The sequence below is a fragment of the Canis lupus genome, chromosome 13 (assembly GCF_048164855.1).
Source record: "Canis lupus baileyi chromosome 13, mCanLup2.hap1, whole genome shotgun sequence".
NCBI lineage: Eukaryota > Metazoa > Chordata > Mammalia > Carnivora > Canidae > Canis > Canis lupus.
Genome location: NC_132850.1, coordinates 62525607 through 62545867, shown reverse-complemented (window position 1 = coordinate 62545867; position 20261 = coordinate 62525607). Strand labels below are relative to the sequence as shown.

Genomic DNA, 20261 nt, shown 5'->3' with positions numbered 1-20261 from the left:
TTCCTACATTAAGCAATGATACTTAACTTCAAATTTAAACAAAATTTTTAAAAGCATGAGCTAGATTCGTATTGCTGTATAAATTATTCTTTTGAGTCTCGGAGGCAAAAAAAAAAAAAAATTAACAAATAAAATCAGGGTGCCACGGCTGGGAAGGGGGATTAACTGCTAACTTTTTGAGGAGACGGCTGCGCAACTCCAGAAATGTACTAAAAATCACTGACTTGTATAATTCTAATAGGTAAATTTTAGGGCATGTAAATTCTATCTCAATAGAACTAAAAAAAAGTCAGGATGCCAAATTAAGCCTAAAGAAATCATACAGTATATATCTCACAAAAAACAGGCAAGCATTATTTATTGATGTGTTTCTCCTCCCACTTCTTCCTTTCCTGGCCCATTTTGAAAGGATCATTCATTTTTAAAATATTACCTCTCACAAATTCATTCAGCAAATATCTGAGTGCCAACTATGTACCAAGCACTGTTCTAGGCACTTGGAATATATGTGAACAATGAACAAAAAAAGACGCCTATTCTCAAAGAGCCTGGAGTCTAGCAGGGGAGAGGGGAGACAGGGAGGAGACAACACACCAGTGAAGAGGAAGCACATCAGAAAATAAGGGTGATGAATACAAGAAAAACAGCAGGGTACAGAGAGCAAGAGTATGGAGTGCTGCAACTTGCACTAGTCAATAGGGTCATCAGGTCATCAAGAGCCCAACTGAGAAGTATGATTTGAACAAGGACTAGGTGAGAGAACGTCCAGAAGGAATGAAAAGCTATAGCACAGGCCTGTACGTGCTTGGTGTGTTCCGGGAACTCTGAGACCATGGCTGGGGCTGGGGGAGGGGCAGAAAGAAGCGCAAATCACGTAGGGCCTGTAGGATGCTATAAGGACTTTGGCTTTTACCCCGAGTGGAAGAGGGAGGCACTGCAGAAGACTGATACAATCCAACCGACGTTTTCAAAGGATCACTTTGCTGTTGGTTGAGAATAGTCCATGTGGGCAAAGATGAAAGAGGGCTAACCACTTAGGAGAGCAACGCAGTAGGGGATGACGGGGCTCAGGGCACGGGAGTAGCAGTGGCAGTAGGAGCAGTGATGAGAAACGGTTGGGTTCTGGCTTATTTTTTTTTTTTTTTTGGGGGTTCTGGCTTATTTTAAAGGTAGTGCCAACAAGCTTTGTTGACAGGATACATGTACCATGTCAAAGAAAATCCGAACAATTTCTTGAGTTGAGTAACTGGCTTGAGTAACTGGAAGGATTGAGTTTCCATTCACTGAGATGGGCGAGGCTGCAGGTGGAACCGATTTGGGGGTAGGAAGATCAAGGGCTTAGTCTTCATACGTGTTGCTTATCAGACATCCAAGTAAAGATATCACACTGGCATATCAGAGTCTAAAGTTGGAGAGAAAACTTTAGCTGGATAGAAATGTGGGGATCATTGATTACATAGAAAGTACATGAAGCAACGAAACTCAGGCGCTCAAACCTTACTGTAACCCCCACCCTCAACCGTAGATGCTGTCCTTGCTTATTTCTCCACGTCCCAAGACTCAACAGTGGTTGACTAGGCATCCGATTCTTAGAGGATTTGCATTGTCCCCATTCCCTGGAGAGTTCTGAGAGTTTTTAAAGGGGCTTTACAAATAAATGAGTACAAGACACCGCCTCCAGGGGGTGAGCCCACAGCTGGAGTGGGAGAGCAAGATGGTGCACCAGTGGCCTCTGTGTGTGTGTGCACGTGTGTATGTGCGTGAAGAGAGGGATGAGCCATACCTGGCCTGAGAAGAAGAGCACGTCTAGGAGCCAAGGATGAAAGAATATTGAGATCTGACGAGGAGACTGGGAAACATTTCACAGTAGAAGACAATCTCATAACGCTATTTCCCCACCATTCTTTTTTTTTTTTTTTTTTTTTTTTCCCCCACCATTCTTTCACAGAGAAAACAGTAGGGAAAAGGAAATCATGCAGATACATACAACCTATGCAAACTTTCGGGGCGCCTGGGTGGCTCGGTGGTTGAGCGTCTACCTTTGGCTCAGGGGTCTTGATCCCATAGTCCCAGGATCAAGCCCCACATCGGGCTCCCTGCATGGAGCCTCCTTCTCCCTCTGCCTGTGTCTCTGCCTCTCTCTCTCTCTCTCTCTCTCTGTCTCTCCTTAATAAATAAATTCTTAAAAAAAAAAAAAAAAAAACTATGCAAACTTTCTGACCACACAACGCTGAATGCCCACATGTACGGCCAGTCAGGGTTTACATCTGCTTCTAGTTTAATAACTTCAGAGCGCACAACAGAGGAGAAACAGACGACTGAGGACTGGCAAAGCCATCACAGAAGGCTTCTCAGGGCTCAGAATGGGAGCGAAAGCAACTCAGCCCGAGAAAGAATGACATCATTTAAGAGTCAAGAGGGTTTATATTTCTTAAGAAATTATGAATTAAAATTTCCTGCATTATAGGATTAAATAACTTTAAGACCGCACTCTCTAACCACCGGGATCTACGCTGGTGCGTTCTTAAGGCTATTTTCAGCTCCTGCTTTTTCTGATGTGCTCCAAAAACTCTACGAGAAAAGACTTTATTCAAAGGCTTAAAGGAATAAGTGAGAAATAACACTGAATTTTTTTTTTTAAGTGTTCTCCGTACGGAGAGCTGCTTAGAAATACAGCGCCCTGGCGCACAGGGCTGCGGCTGCAGCAGGGACGCCCTCCCCGTGATGCCCCCTCCCGTGGCCTTCGTGTCAGGGTCTCTCCAGAAGCGGAACCGAGTGACGGGAAGCCCGTGCCTCGGGCCCGGTGTGGAAGCGAGCGGCGCTGCAGGCAGGCAGGTGGCAGGTGGCAGGTGGCAGGCGGCAGGCGGCAGGTGGCAGGCGAAGGGCCGTCCCACCGGGCCCGGCTCCCTGCCGAGGCGGGAGCACCTGCTCCAGAGAAGCTCCTGGACGGCTGCGAGAACCGGGAGAACCGTCTTCCTCAAATTGTCCGGAGGAGATACTTTTCAAGGTTCTTGCATTCGTGAATCTTTCCCCAACCCCATGCTCTGCCCAGGCAGGCTTAAAACTGTGCTAAGAGCCTGTCGTCACCAAAACACACTCTCAAGTGGGTGAGGTTTCCAGGGTCTGGACCCCATACACAGCTGCAGGCCAGGGGCTCCTCCGATCCGGCCCCCACCCCCGCTGGCGGCCAGCGAGCTCCAGAGACCAGCGAATGCGGAGGCTGCTGCTCCCGGGCTCTCCCTCCAGGGTCAGGGTCCTCTTGGGGACGCACCTCAGAAAGGACGACGGTTGCTTCAGGCCTAGTGCTTGCTCTGGGGCGGTGGGGCCCCGCGCAGGGGCGGGAGCCAAAGGGCCCACGCGACGCCCTCTCAAGGCGACCCCACCTTCCCTTCACCCCAAGACTCAGGCGAGCCCTTTACGGGGCCACGACAGCGTGACGGGGCCCAGGAGGGGGTGGAAGGCAGCTACGGAGGATCCCAAAGACACAGAACAGGCGAGTGCTATGTCCCCCCGCCCCCCAGGGCCAACCATCTCGGACTGAGAACAAGCACTTTACGAGGTTTGGGTTGTTGGGGGGGGGGGGGGTCCCGGGGGTATCCACGCTACCCTCGTGTGAAGGATGCAGCCGTAGATGCACCAGGGGCCCAGGTGTGCTCACACGCTCGGCCACGGGCCACCGTCTGCGCCCCCCCCACAGCCCCGTCGCCTCAAAAGCCACAAGACTCCCCTGCGGGCAGGGAGGCCCCCCACAGGGCTCGCCGGACCCACCAAGGGTGCTCGGCAGCTGTGGTGTCCGGAGTGGCCGTGGGCCCGTGGCCCGTTCTCTGCGGGCTTCCCCGCAGGCCGGTGCCCAGCAGCAGGTGGGCACCCAGCAGCGGGCGGGCACCCAGCAGCGGGCAGGCACCCAGCAGCAGGCGGTCATCCAGCAGCGGGTGGGTGCCCAGCAGTGGGCCGGCACCCAGCAGCAGGTGGGCACCCAGCAACCGGTGGGCATCTAGCAGTCGGTGGGCACCCAGCAGCCGGCGGGCACCCAGCAGCAGGTGGGCACTTAGCAGTTGGTGGGCACCCAGCAGCAGGGGGGCACCCAGCAACCGGTGGGCACCCAGCAGCCGGCGGGCACCCAGCAGCCAGCGGGCACCCAGCAGCAGGCCAGCACCCAGCAGCAGGCTGCCATGCTCCCCCGACTCCCTCGCAAGGCCGCCTACCAACCTCGGCCCTTACGTCCCCCTCCAGGTTCCCAACAAGGTGCCCTCCATCCTTGCCTCCCCCCGACAACCGCCCCAGGAGTCAGAGGCCCTAGAGAGAGGGGGCTCCGTCCCGTTCCCGCAGTTGGCTCAGGCCGAGGCGCGGTCTGCAAATTCTCTTCAAGGGTCTGGGACCTGGACTCGGATTAGGTGCGCCCGCAGGCCATCGCCCCCGAGCACACGGCCACGTTGCCAAATAAACAGAGCGTCACCAAATGCTGCCGTCCGCCCTCGGTACGGCGTGTGTGGATCATGCCGGCGAAGGCCTCGAGGAGCCTACCGGGGAGCCTGCTGCCCAAAACCACCCCAACCCCAGGGCAGGGGCCGCTTACACGACGTCACCGCAAGGCCAGGGGAATCCTGCCACCTGCAATGACACCGGTGAACCTAAAAAGTATCACGCTGAGCGAAAAAGGCCGGACCAAGACAGATGCCGTCCGATTTCACCTACACACGGAATCTAAACAAACAAACAACAAAAGGGACACATGCTCATGACTTCCAGTTGTAAGTCACGAGGGTAAGACGAACGCCACAGAGAATACAGGCCGTGATACTGTAATGACCTTGCATGATGACAATAAAAAGGAATGCCACTGAATACATTAGTAGAGTACGTGTGTTGCCACAAGTTGTTTCAGATTTCTCCGAGCCGGAAAAGCTGGAAACGCCCAGTTTTCCCAAAATGGATCAGCAATGAGAGCACAGCACTGAACCTACTGGAGGACAGGGGAGGTAACCCCCCCCCCGCCCCCCTTCCCCCGGGATCCAGTCTTGCGGCTTTATGCTAAGCGTGGGGAAGCGCTGGCAGGAGGAGGTGGCGGGAGGAGGTGGCGGGATGTCTGAGGCAGAGAGGTTGATGGAAGTCGGAATATAATTGCTCTCTGATAGTAGAACAATAGAGCTGTAAAAAGCTCTGCTTCAGTTCCACTCCGCTCTCTCTCCCTCTCTCCCTCCCACCTACATGACAAACAGAGCACAATCAGGCACTTTTTGTCCCTGGCAGGGACTATTCCCAGGAAAGGGACCAGGGTAAAAGTAAGCCTTATGCAAGATCAATCTCAGCTTAAAGAAGATGCCATCAACAGTTAGCCCAGCACCGTCAGCCCGGGGCACTTACGATGTGCTAAAACGGGGAGAAGGAGCTTGATGACCCATTTCAAACACTTCCATGTCTCTTATCAACTCATTTTTCTGGCCTTTCCTTGGCCACTTTTCCTAGCGTTACCAGCACTTAGCTAGGAATAGGCACAGCAATTTGATCCAACAATTCCGTTGACTAGGCTACATTTTCTAACACCTGAATGAAAGGCACTCGAAGAGGACCAGAATCAGCTGGAAGACCTGAGCTGCGGCTGTGCCCCTGCCAAACACTAACCAAGTGACCTTGGGTATAGGCCCTTGGCCTCTCTGGGCTTCAGACTGTTAACTTATAAAGCAAGGTTTTGTTATTCCACAAATATGCCTAATACGAAATGCAACAGAAAAGCCAAAGACAATAACACCGCACCCACTTGCCTCAGGAAGCTTGTACGAGCACTAAATACCCTATGAAGGAAAATACAGAGCTAAGAAGAAAAATGTTGAGGTTAGGAGCTAAACTGAATATAGAGACAGATTTTTATGGATTTTATTGATTGGCCTTCCTCATTTTTAATTGCAACATTCAATCAAAAGTTACTAGCAACACTCCAGACAACCACCACTGTTAATAAATCAAGCAGGTAAGCGCTGCCTGGACGCCGGCCGCGCGCCCAAACGTAAGCAGCGATGGATGTAAAGGAGGCTGAGCGCAGGGAACCTCTCCAGTTACCATCTAACTGGGGAGGCACATCTGAAACCACCAGGGAATGGCACAAGTCAGTACACAAGTGCAAGATTATGGGTTACGGATACTGTGGGAATGCAAAGAGCAGCTGGAATGAACTGGAGTAAAGAGGGAAGACTTTTGTGAAGGAAGAGGGTTCCCAGTGGGCGTTGGAAGAATTCCAAGTTGTTTTAACTGGGGGGGCGCGACAGGAAAGGCTGGAGACTCTGGCCTTGTGATAGGGCAGTTTAGGAGGTCAAAAGCACAGACTGATTTTGAACATCCTATAAGATTTGGCCAAAATAACAGGTGGTTCGGATCATCTGGTTGAGATAACTGGTTTGGTAAGTCATTTGATGTGACTGTTGGGGTCAAAATAGTAGATGGACTGAAAGGTGAGGAAAGAACACATAGAGGTTAATAGGAGAAAAGGTAGCAGGGGAAAAAAATGCAGGTATCAAGGGATGAAATCTGTTCATCAGAATAGTAGTAGTCAGAATGGACCCTTGAAACCAGGACTCTCCTGTTCCTGGGAGCTGATAAGCTGCAGAGGATGACGAGAGAGGGGAATCAAAGACCATTCCAAGGCTTTGGGTCCCTGGGACCAGAAGAATGATTATTCCATCGAATACATGCAGACGTTATAAACGGAAGTCAGTTTGAGAACTCAGTTTCAGACAAGCTGGATCCGAGATACAAGCTAAGAGTAGATGTGCTGTGAGAAGCTGAAAATCTTAAGACCGAAGCACAGATCCAGAGTCCAAGCATAAGATACAGATGGAGCCACAATTTAGGGATTAATAGTTGATTAAAAAGAACTGGCCAAGACCTGGATCTGTGAGCAGCAGCCACTGCCAACAAAGAGTAACAGAAGAGAAGCCATGTGAGACAGAAAGAAGTGATCAACGAGAGGAGGGTCCCAACTTCGCCTCCACTTGATGACCTATGAAAAGTAATTCACCACCTGAAAAAAGATAACAGAGATCTACGCTCTAAGGGTGTTGACAAGAGTAAATGAGATCAAGGTAAATCGCATTTAGCAACCTAAAAACTACAGGAGGAAACCAAGAAAAAAGTAGTGGCATGGAAAGCGAGGGCTTGTTTTTCAAGGCAGGATCAGAGAAAAGAACTGGTCAAAAAAAAATACCTGAGCAAATGTCAATAGTCTGAAGCGTAAAACAGTAAAGCACACGACACACAAACTATATTGACCCACGCACTACAATTTGTTCGCTATCAGTGTCAACCCCGAGGAAAAGGACTTTGTTTTCTGAGATATCCCCAAAGCCTGGTCATAGTAAGCAACCAATGATTACAAAGGAACCACCCGCACAACCTTATTATACACAGTAAATACATTTGGAATTCTGAATAATTCTACAGATAAGCATATGAAAAGCAATTTTCATTCTCTGTCTCATATCCCTGCCTATTTAAACAGCATGATCTTAATTATTTTCATAAACACTCCTGATGCAGTTCCATTACAGCCCCAGATGAGTAAACTTAAAGTCACCTTCACGAAAGCACACTTCCTGATATTACTGAGTGCCTACTGTGTGCCTTAGGAAGTACAGATCACAAACAAGGTTTGGGGCTATTTAGTGGGAGGGGGATGAGTGATTTCCCAGCATCAGAAAATTTTAAGACTACTGCAGAAATCTTACCTATTTCCAGAATCCACCTCTCAAGTTCCCATATACACTCCACAATTTTCCTTACATAAAACTTCCCTCAACACACATTGATCCATATCTTCTCTCAACATTACCTTGTCAGTCATCATTGCTCCTAAATATTTTAGACATCTTTGTCACTGAGGAGATTCCCCTGTGATCTGATAGCAGCTCAATTTACAGTCCGGTCTATTTAAACAAAAACAAGAATACATTCCAATGTGCCATAAAAGATAGACCAGTGAATATTGGGGTAACCCATGTCAAGGTTCCAAATTCACAGAAATTGAACCTTAAAATTAGAAAGAACATTAAAGGTCATCCGGTCCAGTGGATCACAAACGTCAGACTTCAGTGAACTTTTTACTGGTCTGTGACAAAATACAGAAAGTGTAGTAAGTTTTCATAAAACTAAACTAATCATTTTAAGGACTGTCTTTTAGTCTAAGATAATGTCCTTCTCTGTATTGGGGAAGAGACACCAAAATGTCCTTTCTTTTACCAAAAGACAGTGATGGTTGATAATTATTTTATCGATATTTTTCTTTCTACTGAGCAAAACAAAAAACTTAGCATTTCTGTGTCGGACCTCAGTTTTTTTTCTTTTAACTTCACAGGTCAGTGAAATCCAAAATTCTGAAAACCTCTGCTCTAATTCAACCCATCTTCTGCTGTCTAAATCCCTTAGAACACAGTCAACAAGATGTTTGTCTGCCTACGCTTGAACAACTCTGATGCCAAGAGTCTCCAGTGATGTGGAATCAGTGATCCAAGATATGGTTGTATCTGAGGCGTGTTTGCTTAGTTCTGTGAAGGAAAAGCAAAATGTAAGGCTTGTAGAGAGAAAGCCAACTTGTGAAAAAGGAACCAGTAAGAAAACGAGGGCTAAGAAAAAACTATTCAGTGAGGGGTGTCCAAGGGATGCACTCCACCCTAGACCTCCGTCTTCCCTTAATAATTACAAAAACCCTCTGCAAAAATAACTGTAAAAGCTAGAAAGTGCGAAACATTCCTGAGGTCAGGGCTGCACAGCTCAGTTTTCCACCTAAATTCCCTGTACTAGCCCACATCTAATTTTTAGTCACACACCTTCAGGTTTGATCAGAGGCAAATGTCCCATCATCTTCATATCACTCAGGCTCCAACATGCAAGACAATCTAAATGCCACATGTAAGATGCAAAAAAAAAACAATACGCAGAGATATGAAGCCCAATGACAATACGATAATCAAAAAAGATGAGGAGAACTAGGAGGCAAAGAGTGAAAGAGTGTGGAAACAGTACAAGAGATCAAAACCTAATTTCAACAAGTCTATCCCAAAGGAACTGGGGCACCTCTACTCCTCAAAGACAATGTGTTAACAGGTGGGCAGCAAGGTGGGATTAGAAAACAATATAAAACTGGCTGTTACAAAACCAGCACGAGCATAAGCTCCTACACAGCGCCAGGTAGAGACAGGCATTCAAATATTTGCAGAATTAATGAATTAACGGACACTCGCCCAAAGAGGATCTGAGTCCCTGCTTCTAAACCACACTACCCAAGGCATATTAAGTCCACACCAAACATCGTTCTTTGCCTTAAAGCTCAGACTAAAAATCTAACCTTATGAAAAGCTGAGACCTCCCCATAACTTCCACTGCCTCCATGTACCAGGCCCTAGCCCAGCGGCGCCCAATAAAGCTCCTTCCCAAAGACCCTGCCTCGCATTTCTCAAACACAGCACCCATGATTCAGTGTGGAAGGGAAAAGTGAGCTGATGGGAGTGGAGGCAAATAGGCCAAGGGGTAGGAAGGAGAACTATTTCTGATTCTAACAAACTCTGGACTGAGGGTTAGTCCTCTACAGACCAAATGACAATAAACCCTATTTGTCCGTAGGATTAAGTGAACATAAACCTGAAGAAGTCTTACCAACATTAGCCATCCATGATTACAAGAAGTTTTCACAATTCTTTCCTCCCTGCTGGCATTCCTAGCTTTCCTTTACAACTCAGCCTGTCATTGTTCCAGCATTATGGATGGAGTCTCGATATCAAAGAATTGCGCCAGGTGCCAAAACGAGGATTAACTGATCTGTCCTAGATTCAGTTTATCAATATCTGCAGGCACACCTCTGTTTCATTTTCAATGATGTCTGTTTAAATCACGTTTTAGGTCTCTACTTCTTCCCTCCAGAGCCTGCCTAATGTCCACACCCTTTTTTTCACCTGCATTCTAAGAGCCCCTGCTCTTCCCTGTAGTTCCCTCTGCTCCAAAAGTAAATCGGGACTGCAGGAAATGGCTATTAAGGGGGCAGCTTTACTACAGATAACGTGCCTAGGTGGTAGGCACACTCTGTGTGTCTGGTGTTGCCTGTATACAGGTAGCGTTTCCTGCCTTCACGGCCTCTGAGCTCAGAACCCATGTGCTGGTGCTGGAGTCACGCTGCTGATGCTAACAATCCACCATCACGCTTCCTGGGGGTTCGGGAGCTCTCCCCAAGCTGCCGCAGAACATGACCGGAGGACAAAGCCCTCACAGCCACAGTGATGGGCAGGCAGCTGAGCCTTGCCTCCTCCAGCCCGGGAGGGTCAGCTCATCGGCCTCGCCGTCTGCTCCTCGGATCCCCGTGACCTGTTCCACTCAAGCTAAAAATCCTATAAGGCACTTTTAGAAATTGTAGTTCCGGGATCCTATGAGCTCTCCTGAAAGGACTCGACATCAAAAAAATTATTCGGCCTAAGCCAGATACCCATATTCTGGCTGGAAGTCTGCCAAATACCCACGAGAGGCTGGTGCGGTTCCAGTGCCCCGGAGTGAAGCTGCCAGACCCACGTGAAAACCCATGAGCCCCAGACCCAGCTGCGGGCGAAGCTCCCCGGGCCAGGCATGAGGTCTGTTGCAGCCCGAGAAGTCCCCCTCAGAGGGCTCTTCTCCTTTACAGGTCAAACCGACGAAGGCAAGTCAAAACTGAGCTTTTCAAAACTCCTGGGGATTTACCGTGCACTTGCACCAAACACTTTCAAACAAGAAACCCCAGCACTGGACCGAATAACGCAGACCTTCAACATGTTGCACGAGAATCGCTCAAGCTGCTTCTTTCCGGGAGGCGCTTGTGCTGCAGGTGTCCTGGACGTCCGTGGGTCCCGAGCGGGGGGACCCTGCACCCGGCAGGTGGCGGCTGCCCCGGAGCCGGCCCAGGCCCACGCGGCGTCCTGCAGCGCCCGGGGCAGGGGCCAAGCGCTGACCGCCGGGGCCCGGTCGGGGCGAGGTCCAGGCTCCTCGGTACTCACTGCGCCGGACACTCGGGAGGGGCAACCCGCGGCCGGTCCGCCCGGGACCCCCGGGGTCCTGGTCCTCCTCCTCCTCCTCCGGGCTCCCGGGCGCAGTCCCCTCCCCGCCGCACCCCGCCCCGGGCGCCCGGGCCCCGCGGACAGTCGGCGCCGTCCGCTCGGGGCTGCGGGCTCCGCGCCTCGTCACGCCCCGCGGCTCGCGGCTCCGGGCTCCCGGCTCTGGGCTCCCGGCTCTGGGCTCCCTGTTCCTGCAGCCCCCACCGCCCGGCCCCCAGCTCCCGGAGCCCCCGGTTCCTGCAGCCCCCAGCTCCCAGCTCCCGGCTCGCAGCGCCCAGCTCCCCCAGCTCCCGGAGCCCCCAGCTCCCGGCCCCCGGCTCCTGCAGCCCCCAGCTCCCGGGTCCGGGATCCCAGTTCCCGGAGCTCCCGGCTCGCAGCCCCCGGCTCCCCCAGCTCCCGACTCCGGGCTCCCGGCTCCCGGCCCCCCATTCCTGCAGCCCCCGGTTCCTGCAGCCCCCAGCTCCCGGAGCTCCCAGCTCCTCCAGCTCCCGGAGCTCCCGGCCCCCGGCTCCTGCAGCCCCCAGCTCCCGGCTCCCAGCTCCCGGGGCTCCCAGCTCCCGGCCCCGGCTCCTGCAGCTCCCGGAGCTCCCAGCTCCCAGCCCCGGCTCCTGCAGCCCCCGGCTCCCGGCCCCCAGCTCCCGGAGCTCCCAGCTCCCGGCCCCCGGTTCTCCCGGCTCCCAGCTCCCGCAGCCCCCAGCTCCCAGCCCCGGCTCCTGCAGCCCCCGCCCCCGCCGCCGGCCCCGGCCCCGGCCCCGAGCAGCGCCGCAGCGGCGCGCCTGTCCGCAGCGCCGAGCCCGCCCGCCCGCCCGGCCGCTCACTCACGCGGGCGGCAGCGGCGGCGTCTCCATGGTGGCTCCTCTCGGGCTTCAGCACGCAGGCACCGACCGCCGCCGCCAGCACCATTCCAGCCGCGGACGCCGGCTCCGCCCGCCCGCCCAGCCGCCGTCCATCCGCCCCGGAGGGGGCGCCGCGCTCGCCTCACCGCGCGCCACCACCTGCGGCGGCCCCCGCGGCCATGGCCCGTCGGCCCCGCGCTCCGTGTGCTGCGCGGCCCCCGCGCTCCCCGACTGCGGGCGGCGGGAGGGGCGGGGCGGGCGGGGCGGGCGGGGCGGGGCGGGGCTGGCGGGCGGGCGGGCGGGCTCGGCCACTTCCGGGTTCGCCCGGCCGCGCCGACGCCGTGACGGGACGCGCTGCGGCCTCCCGCGGGCCCGGGACCCTCCCCCGGCGCCTCCCCTTCCTCCCGCCGCCGCCGCCGCCGCCGCCGCCGCCGCCGCCGCCGCCGCCGGTGCCGGTGCCGGTGCTGGTGCTGGTGCAGCCGCCGCTCGTGCAGCCGCCGCCGGTGCTGGTGTCGCCGCTCGTGCAGCCGGGGCCGGGGCCGGGGCCGGTGCCGGTGCCGGTGCCGGTGCTGGTGCAGCCGGGGCCGGGGCCGGGGCCGGGGCGGGCGGGGCGGGTCACGGGCGGCGGAGCTGGAGAACCGGGAGGGCGTCGTCCCGGCGGGGAGGCCCGGCCCGCGCTGCACCCTCGGCGGGAGCCCGGGCCCGGGGGGGGGGGCTCCCCGGGGCTCCCCCGACCACCACGGGCCCACCTGCCCCCGAGCGCCCCGGGCCCCGCGCCCGCGGAGCAGCGCGGTGAGGCCCGCGGACGAGGCTCGGGTGCGGGGAGCGCGGGCAAAGCCGGGTCCGCCTGCCCGGGGCGCCGGCGGTCTAGACGGTGGAAGAGCAGCCGGCGACGCCTGCCCCGAGGCCGAGCGGACGCGCCCGCCGCAGCCGCCGGGAGGCCCCAGGACCGGGCCGGGAGCCCGCGGAGACGCCCCGAGCAGAGCCCCCCGGGCGGGGCAGCAGGTGTCCGTCCAGGTGTGCCGCCCCGACTCGCAGCTGCCCACCTGCCGGGGGCCCACGCGGGGCCTGGGGGCGCAGCCCTGCAGGTGCACCTGCCGCGCAGCCACGGCGAGGGACGGCGGGTCCGAGAGCACGTGCGCCAGTTCCACGGGCCACCGCGCCTCCAAGGCCGGCATCTCGCGCTGGGCTGCCACCAGCAACAGACGCGACCTTAAACTTGCGAGCCGCTTAGTCTGGTAATTAAAAGGACGCCTTTGCTGGCATTTGTTTTAAAATACTCCACCGAGGGGCGCCTGGGGGGCTCCCTGCGTTAAGGGGCTGCCTTTGGCTAAGGTCATGACCCCCGGGGGGTGGGGTCGAGCCCACATCTGGCCCTCTGCTCAGCAGGGAGTCTGCTTCGCCCTCTCTCTCTCTCTCTCCGTGCTCACTTGCTCTCAAATAAAATCTTTTAAATTAAATAAATAAATAAATAAATAAATAAATAAATAAATAAATAAATAAATAACACAGCCCCTCCCAAAAAAAAGAGGGTACAGAATAGATGGGAAAAGATTGGCAGATGTTGATTTTTGATGCTGAGTTATGGATGTTATGACGGTGGTCATCATTCATTTGTATCTATGTGTATGTTTTTAAAGGTCCAAGATTTTTAAAAAGTTATTTTTTTCAGGAGATGGGGCTGGTTGCTATATAAGCAGTATATGTAGGGAAGTAAGAGCAAGTAAGGAGACTAGCCCGGCTGCAAGGAAAAATAAGGGTGGCCCGGACTAAAGTCAGAGTGACGGAGCAAAGTCAGATTCGGATCCTGTTTAGAAGATAAAGCAAACAGGAATTGCTGACAGGTTCGATATGAGTAGAAGAGAAAGGATAGAGTCAAAGATGATCGCCAAGGTTTTGATCTGGGCTCTTGGGAGAATGGACTTCACGTTTACTGAGATCGTAGAGACAGAAACCGATTTGGTCAAGGGAGGAAAGTATTCGTAAACTGATTTAGACATGCTTAGGTTTGAAGTGTCGATTAAACACCCATGTGGCGATAAGTGTAGACAATTAGGTTTATGTATCTGGAGCGGACGCAACTGGAGAGTTTGTCAGCCTACGGATGTCATTTAAAGTCCTGGAACTGGCTGAGCTCACCTAGATGCTGTAGCTACAGAACAGGACCAAGAAATGATCCCTGGGGCACTGCAACATTAAGATGATAAGATGAAGAGAAATCAGCAAGGGAGACAGAGAAGGAGCGGTGGGTGGGGTAGGAGGAGGACCAGAAGCGCCTTGGCGGCCTACTGAAGTGTTCCAGAAAAAGTCAGCACTTTAATATGCCCTAGCGCACGCTAACCTCTCCATGGCACGGTGGGCGTTATTGATCCACCATGAATAGGACATAAACAATAAGTTATTTCTCTCGTTGATGTCTTTTTTTTCCCTAGATTCCAAAAAGAACTTCCTACTTTATCAGGTCATTATAAGAATTAAATGAAATAGTCTTATGTAAAGCGTATGACACTAGGCGTATAATGGAAGCACTAACAAATGGTCATTATTATTCTTCTACACATTTCCATGACTATCAGTCATATATGGCTGAGCTAGGAGTTGAGATTTGAGTGCTAGACCCAAGAGATACACCCTGACTTAGGTTTGACCAAAACTTTGACCTGACTTCTGCATGCAAGCTGAGTGAGCAGGGCTGTTTCATCAGCCATCTCAGGAACTCTTTCAAGAAAAAAACAAACCAAAAAAAAATCTATTGCTTGTGTATATTCCCACCCAGAGGAGGATGTGTCCGTCTGAGAAGGCACACAACTCCAAGCCAGAGCTCCTTTCACCTCCTCCCCTGGATTACTTGTATCTATTATAATTCTCTACTCCTTGAGGGATCCAGGTCACCTAGAATGCTAAGTGTCTAGCCAAATTTTTTTTTCATATCTATTTCTAAATGTCTAGACTTTACAAATGGCCTGGGAAGGAGTACTTCTTAACCGTCATACCGCCCAACCTTCCTGAGAGTCACATATCAGTGCCTCGTGTGGTGGCCGCCAGGTAGATCGAAGGCAGTCCATGTTTCTGATCCAAATCACTGCCCCGGAGCCCATTCCTTGCAAAGAAGGGGAAGAGCTAAACCCACAATTCAACCTCTCATCTAAGAATATTGAAGCAATTTGAAAATGTTAACTATTTAGATTGAGTTGAAATCAGATGCTGCCGTGGACTCATGACACGACGTGACAAGCACAAACATATCACATGGCAAGAATCTGGGAACTGAGAATAGTTCGTGTAAAGAAAAGACCTAATTTCACCAAAGAGTATAAAGCTATAAGATCCTGTTCTTGTAATTCCTTTCAGTGTAAAGATAGCAAGTATGAAAAGCATCACTTACTCAAAAATACAGTTTTAAAGAAGATGGAGACCTTCTAAAGAGTCTTCTTTTCAATCCTAAAATGCATTTACTTGAGTTGTTTTCTAATTTGTTTTCTAATTTTAAATCAGTTTCGCTTTTATTCTTTTGATTTGGAAGCAGCTGAGTGTACATAATATATTATGAAGCATTTCAAAATATCCTTGCAAGATTTTTCTATTTAGCAAATGGATTTGTCGATACATTAAAGGTATTTATTACATGCTCTGTGGTGTTAAATGGGGTGATGTGAGTCTTCTGCTCCAGACCAGTAGAAAATCCTTAATTGAAGGAATCCTTCATTTTTATTACTCCAGTTTACTCTGCGAATGCTTCCTTGTTTTCGTAGACTTTAAGATACCAACCCTACTTCCAGCACAGCACACCTGTCCACTATCCTGTACCAGAGGTTTCTGGGAAAACAAAAGCAAATTGTTTGCTAGAGTTTAATTGGAAATCTGTTGGAATTGGTACAGGAAGTATCCAAAAATAGATTTCACCTTAATGTATATCAGATAAGCAGTTTCTCTGTGCTGTTTTAGGAAAAGGAAATCTACTTAATCTATTTTTACTTGCATGTAGTTTTATGCTATCTATTTATGTAATCTGGTGATGTAATACCTCATTAGAGATTTATCCAAGACTAAACATCTCTCTACACAGTCAGCAAATCTGGGGGAAAGAAAGAGCAAGTAGAAATTCTTGACAAATTACAGGAAGCATTACTAGCACGTCGTCGTTCACCTCAAGTTATCCATGCGCACGCACATGCACACGCACACGCACACCTCAACTTCTACCCACACTTGGTCTATCACAGCTGCCTGTTAATAGCATAGACCCTAAGCCAAATTGTGAAATAATCTGTTGTTGGCATTCTCATTTTCCCCATTCTGTTCCTTTTTTTTGTTTGTTTGTTTTTTTCCTTCTGGCATCAATACATCTATCACCTCAGACCCTCCCCAGCTACAGGTCTCCAATAAAACTTTAATAAAACTTAGAAATTATCTAATGTCAGTTAACCGAATGGCTCATTAGTGGATTACACTCTAATACAATAGCTTTACTATAATGGGGTAACTTCATTTTGGTATTATTTCAGCCAAAGAATATCTTCACACCCTATTCCCCACTCTCCTTTCTCCCTGAATGTGTTTCAATGCCTTCTATATTATTTCAATCACAGCATTTTTGATAACAAAGTGTGATGTTGAAATGTAGCTTTTTCATTAATGGGGATATGACTGTATAACACTGGGAAAGGAATGCTTTACTTAAGTAAAGGACAATGCTGATAGATGAAAAATATTCTTGAACTCTAGACTTTCTGAAACCAAAACCTCTGGGAGTTTGTGTTATTTACTCAAATTGTTCACATGGTAATATGAAAAGATAAGTCTTGAATTTCCACATAAATCCAAAAATTTGAGCTCAGCCCAAGTCTCGGAATTATTTTTGCAAGTAAGGATCCTTTCCCAAGAAATCCTTTCTAGTTCTTAATCTGGTTCTAGTCGGCTTCTGGATGCAGAAAAGCATGTTTAATGCAGGCTATAAGTGGTTAGTCAATTCCTGAAGCATCCATATTTCTTCATTTTTCCCTGTTAAGATCTTGGTAATAATCCAACCCAAGAAAGAGAATTGAATCCAGGCTGCATATGTATGAGAACTATTCTTCACTGAACTAAAAATGAACCTAAACTGCCATTTTGAAGTCTTTGTTAAAAGCCAACTAAAATTAAATCATAAGAAAAATATTCCTCGTCATATTTCCTGAGGCAAACTGATCCAAGAAAATCTTAATTGTATTATACTTAGGTATCGTATCAATTATTTTATGCCAGGTAGGGAAAACACTGAGCACCCTATTTTAAGTTGCATTTGTACTCTTGAAACTCCCTAAACTCCTTTTCGGATTTATTTTTCCCCAAAGCACTTACTGGTAAATCACAGTTTAACAAACTATGTGTTTTACAGAGTTATTTCATGTATTGTCTGTCTTGTCCCTTGACATGTAAGCTCCGTGAAGACCTAGATTTTAGTCTGTTTGGTCCCTGCCGTGTGCGGGATTAGAAAAGTTCTGGCACGTAGTATGCATGCAACAAGTACTATTGAATGAACAAGTTGGCATGATTTGCTGTAGCTGCCAACCAACACATTTGCCTCCAGGAATGTATATTCTAACTCAAGATTCATGCGATGTGCATTTTAACACCTTTATACAATATATATTAGTTTTTCTTCCCTTTTACTTTTGGAAGGAAAAAATTAATGCTCCCCAGGAATAAGGAAGGCACAGAGAAACTTACTTTGATTTCAGTCAGTCAACCGGCCAACATTTATTGAATGATTTATTTGATGAATATAATGTGATAGGTTGGGAGCTAGGGGGCAGAGGTAGAAATAAGAAAAAGCTTAAGGCAAGAATTCTGCCTCAGGGAAACTTGTAATTAACTCCAGACACAAGAAATACATCCACTATATTAAATCAAATTAAACAAAAGTACCAGACAACGAGGTCTTCGCAAATAAGATGAGTATTGACTCAAGCACTTAGGAAGGCACACAGTAAGAAAACAGAGTATGTTCCTGGACAGTAAAGAAAGACTTCAAACAACAAATGATTCGAAGACTAGGGTAATAAGAAATAAAGCCGAGATGTTAAAGTGAAGGTCAGATTCTAGAGATCCTTGAATAAACTTTCGGCTTTATATGAAGTAGATAAGCATTGGAGGAGCATGTCTGTCCGCCTGCCTGTGTGTGTATGTTTGGCCAGATAGTAGAATACAAACTCTACTGGAAGAATTTTAATCCGGCATTGATGTGCAAAATTAATAACAGATGGAAGAGACTGAAAGCAAGAGAATCCTTTGGGAAACTGTCTAATCGCGAGCGTTCATGCGTGAGATGGTAAAACTCAAAGTAGAGTACTGGGCTATAATGAAAAGGAAAGGCCAAAGGGAAAAGATGGAATAAGCATGACTTGTTGACTTATTTGATACGGAGGCAAAGGAAGACGAAGTAGTCAAATTTCTGGGGGTTCTGAATGTGAGACTATGGTGATAGAATTGATAAGAAGAAAATCACATGGGACAAATGATAATGGGTATGGTTTTAGGCCTACAGAGTCTGCAGTGATAGCAAGACATCCAAGTGAAACGTCCAGCAGGAAGTTGTAGATAAGCCAAGACAAGGCCACTCGGTACAAAGATAGGATCACTCGGAGAGCTATTGTACCCTGAACAAACAGGTAATGCAACTTTCTGGGGTGAGCTACGCTGTTACCAGATGTAAACTCTCCTGCCTGCCCTCCACAGTTTGCTATGCCTAGGTTGACGTCCCTGTGTTGTAACTCGTTAATTTCTTAATTGTTAATTTTTTTTTGTTAGGCAAATAATACATGATTACCTTCTTACTGTAAAAATTCAGACCGTGAAGTGAAACTTCCCAACCCTTCCCAGAGGTGACCCATGTTAACCCCGTGACGAATGTCCTTTCAAACATTTTTTTTCCCGCAGTTACGTACATATGTGGTGCATATAGAAACACATGTGTTTGTATTTGTTTTACATAAGTGGAATCATGCTGTATGGTACCATCAGCCCATTAGCAGCTGCTAAGGAAGTCTTTCTGCCAACTTGCTGTAGCTGTGGGGAACCCAGGCAGGAAAGCCGGCTGCCAGTTGCCAGTACATCCAAGATTTTAACTGGTACTGATTTCAGGGGAAATTCTGAACATCAGAAGGTTGGCTAATGCATTACATTAGATTAAATAGTATCTTGCGGGGTAGATACTCCATGGGGTCTCAGTATGACAGACGATTTTTGCCTCTCCTCTCACCAAAATGTACACACTTTTGGAAATGCTGTTTTCACTCTAAGCTTTAAGGAACAAGATCCAAGTCACTACTTCTCCAGTAAAAAAAAAAAAAAAAAAAAAAAAAAAAAAAAATTCCACTCTTAATTGGATTTACATTACCGGAAATCTTAGTATTTCTAGATTCTCTACATTTTCTCTCTGTAATTTTTCATTCCAGTTACTGCTTGCAAAAATACTTTCTCTTTAAAACTCAGGCATGAGGAAGATCTAGAAGAGCTGAGTTATGGTGGATATCTGTTCATTTTATGTTGGTCAAAAACTGCTGAAATTTCAAATTTCATTCTCTTGTGTTTTTGTTCTTGGTTAAATCTTCCTAAAGCCATAGTAATTACATGCCTACTTATAATGATTTACTTTAAAGCATATTTAAATATTGCAGCAACATGCATTTTATTTAGCACAATCCATTTTTAAAGTTCTAACTGTGGGAAGCTATATATGTTCATAATTACAGTTTATTTGAATGTGTAATATTTTTGGAAAGTGAAGTACCATACTTTGGGGGGGTGGAATGAAAATAATTTCAGTATTTTTAAATGAACTGAAGTTTTTTTTTTTTTTTGAATGTTCGGTATCTAGGGTAATTTTTAAATTCGTTGGTTCTATTTTATATTATAAGCCTTGAATAAAAATATCTTTATGCAGTGAAGTCTCACTAATGTTGTTTTCAAAATCCATACCATTGGCCACCTCTAACTACTTGGGCCACTGTGATTAAATTACCATCGCAGCATTTTTTTTTTCTTATGCTGGATTCCATACAAGATAATTTTTGCACGTAAGGGGAGGCATCTTTCAAAACACTAGCTGAAAATTACTTGTATTTTATCAGTAACTAATTATAATCATAGTATTAGGAAGTATGGCAGAAGCCACTTTGATGACCCATCCAGGCCATTCACCCAATTTTATACGGGAGTATGACCAATTCTATAGGCATTCAGGGTATACTTCAGCACCTTCTCCAATAACTCATTCCACACTTTTACAGTTCTTTTCAAGATTTAGTACCTAGCACTGTGTTTACTTTGGAGACAGATTCAAAAAATAACCTGCTTGAGAACAGCTTTTCTACCCTGAGGAAAT

At 48.8% G+C, this 20261-nt stretch overlaps 1 protein-coding gene and 1 long non-coding RNA gene across 2 annotated transcripts in view; one reads left to right on the top strand and one right to left on the bottom strand.

The window, feature by feature from the left end:
- The window catches only part of KLHL2 (kelch like family member 2), a 97498-nt gene extending 85457 nt beyond the window's left edge, over window positions 1-12041 (bottom strand). Inside the window, exon 1 of the mRNA XM_072773835.1 lies at window positions 11883-12041. Coding sequence (XP_072629936.1) covers window positions 11883-11908 — 26 coding nt within the window. The 5' untranslated portion in view covers window positions 11909-12041. The remainder of the gene's footprint in view (window positions 1-11882) is intronic.
- A 559-nt stretch (window positions 12042-12600) lies between these two features.
- On the top strand, window positions 12601-16733 carry LOC140603188 (uncharacterized). Its single transcript, XR_012006245.1, has 2 exons — window positions 12601-13134; window positions 14846-16733. It is a non-coding gene; the product is annotated as an uncharacterized lncRNA (long non-coding RNA).
- The last annotated feature ends 3528 nt before the right edge of the window (window positions 16734-20261 follow it).